Genomic DNA, 11,338 nt, shown 5'->3' on the forward strand with positions numbered 1-11,338 from the left:
GCTGGGAACAGGGGAAACACAAGCATAAGCACATTTTCTTAACGAAGGTGGGTTGGGTGGTCGAGTCGCTTCAATTGGTCAAAAGCAAAGTTAACGACAGAAAACAATAATCAAGCCACTGGAAGCAAGACAATCTAAACAAGTAATCAGAGTGAGTCTGTAAAAACTGTCAAATGTGACTGCAAAGCATTGCATAAATAACATTGGTTTTCAAAATTGTCTTTTGTTTCTTAATGCTGACAATCTTGTGTAAGTAATGCGCAGAGGACATTAAAGTGAAATGCATCTGGCCCCCCTTACAGAACAACTGGCCCCAGTCTGCCCCCCCAGTTGAAATGGTCTAGAACCGCCACTGAGTACAGGGCTAAGGGGGGGCCTAGAGCCCATCCCATTCATGACAGGGTATGAGGTAAGGGAACACTCTGTATGAGAACATAAATAAATGACCTAAAGGAGAACTGTTCCTACAGGATGATGACCAATCAGACTATATCTTTTTGGAGAGCACTGCTCAGCTTAATAAATTGCTGCACAAACCTGGTAGGCAAGGTAAAGGTGTCTGGACCCACTAGGTCAAGATCTTTCACAGGCTCCTGAACATCTATAAGTGAAGACAGTATTTCACGGCTGTCTGAAGTCACTCGGATGTGATAGATGCCAGCCTGTTCGTATCGATGGCTGAACCTGAAATAAAGGTCACACCCACGAGGTCAGAAAGAGACGATCTGCAGTGGCGACACATCCAGAGACGCATCAGAAGACGGCATAAAGCAGCAAGATAAAGCAGAAGCAGAAGTGCTGCGTAAAAACGACATTCCCTCAATGGGCCTAATCTAGACTTCTATAATACACACACAAAACCCACCTTCTGCAGGAAAATAATGGAACCATAAAATATGTACAAAGAAGTGGGCCTCGGTCACAGAGGGCTTTATTAATTCTGCATGCTATCTTCAAAGAACAAGAGACAACTAATCAACAACAGCGCTAAATATACATATGAAAGTAGAAGGTTAAGTTAGGCCTTTATCTCCCAGTGGGTGACTCTTCCATCTGAAACTGGGAGTGTCATCTACAGTATCCGAGGTAGTTTTGTCCATGTGCTGCATGTCTCAACAGTTACATACTCAAAACTAATTTCCAGGATAGTTTTGTCTCCATCTCCAAAGTCCACGTGCAGCCTGCCACCAGGAGGAACATTCTGGAAAGAAATCACAAATTGGCCGTTTTAAATTCAACTTTTTCGTCAACCAGTATTAAAATTTTGGATACGGCAACATATTGTTTTATAATACACCTGAATAGCAACAGAAAAAAATACACAATGTGCATTTTCAATATATAAGGCAAAAATTCACAACAAAAAAATACAACTTTTACAATAAAATAAAATATTGTAACAGAATAAAACTGAGATAACATCATTAACCGCTGATACACAGTGATGCAGACTAATGGGTCACAATGAACAACCTTTTTCTACCTTGATTGAAAATTGAACTGGCGTCCCTACAACTGCAATTTCAAGATGAGCCAGAAAGGGGGCAGCACTGTGCGGCGTCATATACAATAGCACTCCAGCAGATAAAGAGGAAGCATGGTCCGTCACAGTCACGTTGACCAAGTGAGGACCTGGTTTGTCACAACTCAGTGACACAATTGGACTGGCAGTATGAACCGTGCGGCCTTGTGGAAACAGCCAGGTGTAGCGGTAATTTGTACAGGATGAGATATTGCCTGCAACAGAGTAGAAAATTCCTTTGAGCATGACTGCACTGAAGACCACCACAGCATACAGACAGATTAAATGTTTACAACCTGTAGGCAGTTGAAAGCTGCAGTTTCCCCAGATTTTGAAAATATATATCAATCATTTCCTTGGACGGCCTTCAGACAGTAGCAGAGTAGGTGGAGGGTGGAGAGGCATCCACCTTGTGCTTCCCCCCTCCCCCCCCATCTAACTGGCAAATTTTACCAAATGCCCCTTTTGATAAGAGAAGATTACTCAAAGTTCCCAACATTTCACTGAGAACCCTGCCCCCCGGCCTGGATCGGCACATTCTACCAACCCCCCCAGTTGGCCCCCTCTGCTGTGACACCCCTGCTCCACCCCCGCCTTCAGGATTGTATGCATGTCTTGAAAGGAGAGACCTCTGTAATTCACACATTACTGTCTGCCAGAGGCTTGGCACAATTACATTGTTGAGTCCTGTGATTGCAAATTATCCCATATATTACTATTGTTAGCAGCATGTTATAACTGGATTTTATTACAGTGAAATAACTTTCATAACTTTTGCAAAGATTACTATATTTTTCACCTTTTCTAAGTGTGAAATGTAGTTGTGTAATAAATCAACTTATGCCAAAAAAGGAAGAGTAAAATGTCATTCCTAAACATTTCGGATTAAGAATCTTTAGAACTAGGATCCCATTTAAGAAATTTCCAGAAGTGGATAGTTCAGGTGCAGAAAGTAAAAATCCGGACCAAGATTTTGTTTCAACCAACTAGTCACAGTCACGGAGTGCTCAACCGCTTGGTTGAAACAATGCAATGCTGCAGATTTGTATGTAACTTACCATTAACCTTAGCAAACAGAATGACAGACTTTCCAACCACTGGAGTCTGTGTCCATTCTATTGTGACTGTATGTAGTCTTGGCATTACCAGCACAAAAACCGTTGTGTTTTTGTAGGAAACAAGATTGCTGGCTTCGACTGTAATCCGAGCAGGTCCTGTCTGTTCAGGATACAAAGCCACTACCACCTCTGCTCCGACCACACATCTGTTACTCTTGTACACAAGGGTATTGTTGGCACATACAGTAACAGTCGTGTTGGTTCCTGCCATGACAGTGAATGATATTGCAGTTCTCTGCTGCACTGTAGTGGTTCTAGGTGCATACAGAGCAATGTTTCCAACTGGATCTTGAACAACAAATACCACATGCTCACTGTGAACTTGGCTCACGTGGTTCTCTGCTGTCACCGTCACTGTGTGCACACCCACTTGGTGGAACACATGGGTGACTATCTCAGAGCCTTTTGAGAGGCTTGAGTTTGCGCCAAACTTCCAGAGGTAAGTAACGTTCGTTCCAGCTGAAACGGAGGCTTTTGCCAAAATAGTAGCGCCAGTCTCCACATACTGTGGGCTGAGGGGGAGAAGGATCAGCTCAGATATTGCATCTTGGACCAGCAACGGTATCTGGAAAGAGCTGGTGCTTACTGGGTTGAAGGCCTTGATGCTCAAAATGTATCGACCAGCATCCAGTAGGGAGAAGATGAGGAACCAGTCCACAGTGGTCTGATTTAGAAGAGTAGTGTTACCCCTGGACACGGTCCATTGCACAGCAGATCCAGTGCGGTCAACTTGGCTGGTGACCCTAAAAGTGGTGCTGACCCTGGAAGCAATTACAAAGGGCCAACATGGAGCTGGTCCCAGGTTTCTGATGGGTTCATACACCTCTACTGGGCGAGGTAGAGTTGCATGCTGCCCAGCAAAGGGGGAGAGGACAGAAACAGATACAGGAAAGAGCCCCGATGTCCTGTAGCCATACTGCAGATGGACATAGAGCTGACAGCTAGATGGGTCATAGGTGTGGAGCAGCTGTAGCTGGCTGGAGACGTTCACGGTGGAGGAGCCCACGTCCAACGGGTGACTGTGGGTGACACCAGGCTCAAATGTCACATTGAGTGAGAGGTCCTGATGCATGGTGGTAAGAAGCTGCAGCTCCAGGGACACGTTCTGAGTGACAGCCAGCGAGTACCTGCTCAGGTTCCCCAGCACCAGGTTGGACAGAAAACGGCGGACAACAACCTATGCAGAGTGACACATCAATGTGAACAAGGTGGATGTTAATTAGTGCAAATCAAATAGTGTTGCACAGATTATAGAATCCAAGGGCTTGAAGGTATCTGCATCCTTAATGACTAGAATTATTTTCTATTGCTTTAATGGGTTTTATATGAAACGACAACTGACGCATGGTGGGTGGAATGCTATAACACAGTAATATGAACTGCATATTTAACTGTCAGTTTTTAATATGCATACTCACAATGCGAGCTATTTTCAGAGCCCAGCTATAGATGTTGGAGACATTCACAGAAACTGTGTGAATCCCTTCATTTCCAAACGTATGCCTCTGTGGGACGTGACAAACAAATCGGTCGGCAGAGTGTCGATTTCAGATACCGAGAATTCGCAGTATGTCTGCTGTACTTTCTTACCACGGTGCTGCTCCGGCAGTCGGACTGAGGGACGCAATCAGGCCCCGCTGGCAGGGAAAGTCCGTCATCACTGAAGTGCCACTGGAAGTCCAGACAATCCCCCATGGCTACAAAGGCTCTGAATGTGGAGGTCTCTCCCAGGAAGACTCTCTTCAAGACATGGGTCTCCTGGACTGGAAAGGGGACACAGGAAGGGATGGCTTTGGGCTCCTGCAACAACTCCACCTCCAGTGCTTCTAGTCTGGGTGGGAGGGCAGTAACGAGTAGGCTGGCGGTGTCCATGGAGACTTCATTATGGGCCGTGACCTCTGGAGGACAAAATGCCATTGAGATTAAGCATTACTCTATGTAGGGGTTGAAAACATCCAAGTTCTCCAAATGTTTTCATTGTCATTCAATATTTGCATCTCTGGAAGCAATCCACCTTTGTTTTACACCCATACCAGTGTTTATGACAACATACCTATATGATACGTTCCAGCCTCATTAAATGTCCACTCAGGAGCCAGTCTGAAGAACCCACTGTCCTGGACTGAGGTAATATACAAGCTCTGTTCACCAGGGGTCCAGCTGACCACAATGTCAACTGAACTGAAGTTCTCGCCCTTGATGGTCTCTAATCCTAAGGGCACCATGGAAGCAAGGAAATGCACACAGTTTAATTTTTAAAAGCACCGAGTATGGTGAGATCTTTGAAGAACGTCTGGTTATCTTCACCTGTGGGTTGCCGCAAGGGAGCAGCTAAATGGCCAGAGATCTGCATCAGGAATGACTTCCCAGATTGCACTCTCTCCTCCGCAATGGACAAGCTGATATTGTAGATGTACGGGCCCTGCGTCCTGTACACCGCTAGTCTGGCCAAATCCACCCCAAGGGGCAGACACCGGGCTCGAGAGCAGCTTGCATTGGAAGAGAGAAGCATTTTACACTGTTTATTCCTTGCTTAACACAGCAAAAATTAATCTGTTTAATGTGATGAAAAATTGGATGGCTGACAAAAATTTGTGCCGTAGTGCTTTAGAGAATACATTTACATATATATAGCAGATGCTTTGTCCAAACTGATGTACAAGTACACAGCGTACAAAGCTTGGGGGGCAGTGAGCGGGGTCACAGCCAGCAGCCCAGGAGCAGATGGGGTTAAGGACCTTGGTCAAGGGTGCAACAGTGATGTGGCTAATCTGTGAGCCACAGCATTTGAACCCACAACCTTCTGGAAATAAGCCCTAACACTCTGAGTATCAGGGTTATCGTTAACAAAAACTAAAATAAGAAAATACTTCTGAAATAAAATAAGACACAAAAATAACTATATGAAAACTATAAATATTGCTTCCAGAATTAACTGAAATAAAATTAAAACCAATGCCAAATACTTTGCAATACTGTTTTTAATACTACTTAGCTAAAGTGATATTCTTTCAATCCTGAATCACCATTAATAAGACCTGGAATATGTTTTGCCCATTTTAAGGATATTATGTACTACAGACACTCCTCTACTTACGAACTTTCAGACATACGAAGAAGAGGACTGTAAGTCCAAATTGTGTTTGTTGGGCTCCCGTTTCCTGTCTGCAACATCGATATTTTTTTTTCTTCGCGCTAATTACGCCTAGTATGACTTTAGCGTGCGTACTCCCAGCATCCTAGTTCTTTGTACTTGCATATACGCTTAAAATGATGTCGAATAACGACTTACGAACATTTCAAGTTACGAACGGCCGTTCGGAACGTAACTCGTTTGTAAGTAGAGGAGCGTCTGTAATGTGCACTGCGTATTCATGCAGAATTCTGTAAAAATCTCTCATAAGATGGCATTACAACTTTCAGTCTCTCCCTAGAAATAAAATTACTAAGAACTGAACTATGGGACTAATATACATATATAAACTACAGATATATTTAAAATAAAAACTAATAAAACCACTCTGAGAACTAACAAACAAAACTGGATTTCAGATGAAAAAGAAAAAAAAAAAAGACTAAATTAAAAACTCAGAACTAACACTGCAGAGTAGACACACAGCCTCACACATTTTAAAAGGAAGGCAAAGATTACATGTTGGAAGACTTCACTAAACAGGGATTGACATAACTGGTACACAATTACGCATTCACCTTTAAAAGAGATACGTGCAGCAACAGCTTGAATGCGTACGTATTTTATGTGCATTTGCACTGATATGACAAAAAATTATCGTGCATTTTAACCTTTATATGCAAATTCGTACTTCATTTGCGGTATAGAGGTTGAAATGCACGGTAATTTCTTGTCATGTCGGTACAAATGCACATAAAATACATACGTATTTGCACTGTTACATTAATTGATTGTCACACGTATCACTTTTAAAGGTGAATGCGTACCTGCATGCCAGCTATGTTAATCTCTGCCTATAAGAAATATGGACCGTCTGGAGGTTCCTGGGGACCGGGTTGGGTAACACTGCTATAAACAATGGAGCTGAAGCAGTACTGAAAGCCTCCTAGTGGTCCTACTAGTAGCCAACAAACTTCCCAAAAAACAGAGGAGCTCACCTGTAGGGACACGGCGGCACGGGTGAGATACGAGCCTCGTTAGTGGGGGATGCTGGACTGGTGGGGCCACAGTGCAGACTGTAGGGAGGACGAAGAGCACGGTCTTGGCGTTCAGATAGGCAAACGGCACACGGTGCAGGTACTGCTTAACTCACCCGACTGACTCACCAGGCCATGCGCAGCTGCCCCCGGGCACGCTCACCCTCCCCACTGGCCTTCCCAGAGTGGTCATGCTGCCCGTTCACAGTCCGGTCCCAGGGTAGGTCACTGCAGTAGCATGTCTCCCTGGACAGCGCTGCTAACTGATACCTTAACGACGACACACCAGGGATTATACACATAAGCATCTTCTCTCATATGAGCCTTCAATATTTCTGAGGATTCCCAAGAGAAAAGCATTAACTGCATATAAAGAGATGCTACAACCCAACATGATATAAAGCCTCCTTGCTACAGTACTTCTCCAGGGTTAAAAATTCAAAGTAATTCTACTCTCTTAGTTACGTCCAGCTCCAAAATCTGCATTAACAACATTGCTATGAAGAACCGGCATTCCTGCTATAACAAAACCTGTTTAAAATTTTCTGTTTATCACTGCATCTTCAAAGTTTTCCTGTTTCTGGGGTCACACTGAGAAAGTCACTTCAAGGACCTGAAACCCCCCAACCACTGGTGTAGTGACTATTTGTGGGCAACAGGGGTCCCCCCAAACCTCAAGGCCCGTACACACATGTGGTTTGTGTGGTGGTACACACCACCATTGTATGTACATACTGGGAAAAACACAATATTAATCTGTCCCATTAGTCGTCAGCATATATGTTAAATATCCAGTTAGTGCATAGCTGAGCAGTTCCAGCATTATGGATGTGACATTTAGACTCATATTGGCAAAATGCCTGACAGCTTAGACAAGTTTAGCATCAAAGAGTCAAAGAGTTTTCCTCTAACCTCTAGCGCTGAATAAAGACAAATCCTAAAAACTGACATATTAATTCGTACTTAGAAATACACAAATTTTTATCCGCATTATGTATGTGATATCAGGCCTTTGCGTGGAATTGTCCAGCTTCTGCTTAATATTTAGTTCAGCACCAGTATGTATTCCAGTAGTGGGCTTTGGTTTCCAGTCAGTCAGGTAATGGGGCTAATTTTATTGATTGCTGCCCCATATTCCATAGCTTTTCTCAGCAGCCTACATATTAATTGATGTCTGGTGCCCTCATTGAGGATACCTTCCCTCTGTGTCCTTTTCCACGGCCAACCGCCGTCCCTTTGTCTAACCCTGCAAAGGAGCGTGTTCTCAAATAAACTCCTTCTCCCTGCCAAGTCCAGTTCCGAGGCACAAAACATCATCCTGGCACTATGTGAAATTCACGTATCACCGTTGTTTAGTCTAAGTGCATTGAAGGGCTTACGTTTCAGCGTGCAAACCCATTCTTGCAGAGATGCAGCTTCTTGAAGAAACAATTCCCTGTCCTTGTCAAGGCTCCACAGATTTGTATTTGAAAGCATGACATGTGTCAGGTTACATGGCTTTTACAATCAGTTTTAAAAACCATTTGAACCCGTATCTTTTGCTATATCTAGGGCTGCACGATATCACATTGCGATACAATTATATGCGCATGTGCCACGTGATTGCGATGGGATATCGTGCTGCCCTACTTCATACCGAATTCATTATTTATGCTGCTTAATACAGTTATTCTAATAAAAGATTAAAGAGTCTATTGTCCTCCAAAAGAGTAATGTATGCTATTATTATGTCCAATTAGGGCTAAGTGCAATCCCAAAAACTACCAACATAAATGTGTATGGTATTTCAACGAAAGCACACCATGGACGCATTTACCCTTCATCGAGACAGATGTGTGAACAAAAGACAGGGTCCACTTGCTCTCCAGAAGGCATTGGATAGAGATAGACTGACAAACCAGGAGCGCTCCAGTTGTAACAGCCTAAGTACCACTGTAATCCTGTGTAAGGAAAGAGTAAGCATTTCGTTTGATTTATTAAATTGGCTTTCTCTGACTTTCAAATGTTCTATTAAAAGACTATCTACACTTCGGCCCAGGTAACTAAAACAGAGTAGGCCCTATGCATAGCAGCCTCCAGATTCTTCATTAATACTCAAAATTAAAACATTAATTTTGATATTAGACAGAAGGAGTGTATAAAGTTTTTGATCACTGATAAATTCAAGACTTCATCAAGATTAATCAAGTTCATCAAGTATGCTGCATATTTCTAATTTTTCTGAAACTCTGAAGCACAAACTTTATATCGGGACCATATAAACAAGTTTTTGCAGCCCAAACGTAAATCATTTCAACGATGTCGCAGCCTTTATAACCGAAGGGGGAAAAAAGTATTTCAAAATCTTCCCTACTCACCGATCGAGTTGTTGCTCAGTATATGTGAAACAAATAAAACAAAAAAACAAAGCGGAGCCGTGTAAATGTGCAGGGAAATCATTTTAAAAACGTCTCCCTGCCTGTGAAAGACGCAGACACAAGGCTGTGCAGGGCCTATGACGCACCAAAACGCAGGTGAGAAAGGGGTGTGCTTCGCATCACAGCGAAACTTCGTGCATTTTACGTTTTTTTCCGTTAAAACCATTTTCTTAATAATGAGAGTAATGCTATTTAATTCGAAGCGTCTTTTTAATAGCCTTCATGTCATGACATAACATTACGATACTTTGGTTATTTAAAAATATATATTAACAACTAAAACGCTGATCCCAGATTTGCCCTTTGTACAATACGCCTAAGCAAACAAACTAATAAATAAATACAAATTCATTTGATTATACGTTTTTGAAATTCCTGTATATGCATCCCAGGTTTTCAGAAAAGGATCATAAATGTAAGACATGATACGCGCGATTTCTTATTTGAAAATCTTAAAACTATACTCTGTGTTTTCGCCATTCACATGTTTATGACCCTCTATATTCAAATGGATTTTGTTCGCTTAGGACACAATAATAGAATTGGCGATTCTATTGGACCCTTAAAACTGTTGTTTGATTGGTGTGAAGAAAGACACAGTGAAGCGATAAGGGATGGAAGACACCATGGTTACCGTGAAAGTGAGAAAGAAAACCATTCAGGCAATTTCTCGCCGTGGTTGTTTGTGCGATCTCAGTTAGTAAATGTCATACTGTAATGATAAGAAAGCTTTATTGCCATTATACTGTAATACCATTTACTATATCTACAAATTAAAAAAAGCAAGCAACCATCTGCTGATAAATGTCCTCATCTCGTCCTGCCTGTAATATGAACAATTGCTCAGGGTCGTCACTAACAGACCATCACTGATTCATATTGCTGGTTAAGCCTACTAACAGACCATCACTGATTCATATTGCTGATTAAGCCTACTAACAGACCATCACTGATTCATATTGCGCTTCTTTGGTGTTATGCAGAACAAGGAAAATGAGCTCTGCAAAAGTTTATGTAAAATATTCTGTTGCCCTCCAATGGGACCTGCTTTGTCTTCAGGATGCATTTCAGTAGTGCTCCTTAGAAGAATATTGTTTTGCATCTTATATTCTTCTGATGTGTTTTAGTTCCCCGACCAATTTGAAATACTGTGCTTTTCACATTTATTTCAGAAGCTCTTGCTATACTTTCTGATTTCGTAGTAGGTGAGACTGTCATTCAGATTCAGATCCTCACCAAACAGTTCTTCCATTGATTTAAAATGGCAATTCCACAGATCCATATTAGGGACAGAACCAATTCACAGACTATTAAGTGACAAAATTAGTAGGTTAGAATAACTTAAAGTTAACTTGAGTTAAAACCAATCCCTACTATTGACAGCCTGTATCTCACATTGAGAAGCTGATGGAGAAGGATGGGCTAACTGGATAATTAAACCCATGATAGGCTCCTTTTAAACCTATGGACAATTCCAGGCTACTCCCAAGAACAGTGCCCCCCCCCCCTTTATTCACAAAAAGGAAGGATGCAAAAATCCTGGCATTTCTCTAGAATCAGAAATGAACATCTCGAGTCTGTAAGGCTGAGTTGCATTTGGTCAGCTATTATGAATGACTGAAATCAATGCAGGAATCAAATCCAGCTCCTTTGAAGCCTATATATGGACAATTCCAGGCTACTCTCAAGAACACTGTCCTGCCAACCCCCCCATCCCCCGGAAGCCCATTATTGGGATTGTTAAGAAAGTTTGAAGTTTTCAGAAAATAACAGGATTGATCCAAGTCTGCTAATTACTGATTAGGGCTTCAGCAGACCAATTCAATGGGCACATTATTCCATATACTCCCCCAGTTATAATGGTATTAAGAGGCCCATGCATTTTTTATTCTCTGTAGAAAGTGATAAAATTCACTCAAAGAAGATCCGTTTGATTTGGTTCCTCCATGCATGCGGAATAAATGGCGCATAAAATCAGCCACATGATATATTCATAACAAAGAGTTTTTAAAAATTATACTTTCCATTCATTGTGTATAGCATGCTTAATAAACATATAGTCCCCTTAGTGTTTTATATCACCCCTCGTCCACAAAAGAAATAATTTCTCA

The 11,338-nt window shown here is 42.1% G+C and overlaps 1 protein-coding gene across 1 annotated transcript in view; it reads right to left on the reverse strand.

The window, feature by feature from the left end:
* LOC111854998 (polycystin-1-like protein 1) overlaps positions 1-9,305 on the reverse strand; it is a 46,817-nt gene extending 37,512 nt beyond the window's left edge. The window contains exons 1-12 of the mRNA XM_023833561.2: positions 9,168-9,305; positions 8,627-8,750; positions 6,940-7,080; positions 6,772-6,849; positions 4,948-5,129; positions 4,694-4,852; positions 4,231-4,538; positions 4,059-4,145; positions 2,581-3,817; positions 1,484-1,737; positions 1,128-1,201; positions 538-684 (exon numbers count right to left, since the gene is read on the reverse strand). Coding sequence (XP_023689329.2) covers positions 538-684; positions 1,128-1,201; positions 1,484-1,737; positions 2,581-3,817; positions 4,059-4,145; positions 4,231-4,538; positions 4,694-4,852; positions 4,948-5,129; positions 6,772-6,849; positions 6,940-7,080; positions 8,627-8,750; positions 9,168-9,249 — 2,873 coding nt within the window. The 5' untranslated portion in view covers positions 9,250-9,305. The remainder of the gene's footprint in view (positions 1-537; positions 685-1,127; positions 1,202-1,483; positions 1,738-2,580; positions 3,818-4,058; positions 4,146-4,230; positions 4,539-4,693; positions 4,853-4,947; positions 5,130-6,771; positions 6,850-6,939; positions 7,081-8,626; positions 8,751-9,167) is intronic.
* Between the last annotated feature and the right edge of the window lie 2,033 nt (positions 9,306-11,338).

This window comes from Paramormyrops kingsleyae, chromosome 15, assembly GCF_048594095.1.
Source record: "Paramormyrops kingsleyae isolate MSU_618 chromosome 15, PKINGS_0.4, whole genome shotgun sequence".
Lineage (NCBI taxonomy): Eukaryota > Metazoa > Chordata > Actinopteri > Osteoglossiformes > Mormyridae > Paramormyrops > Paramormyrops kingsleyae.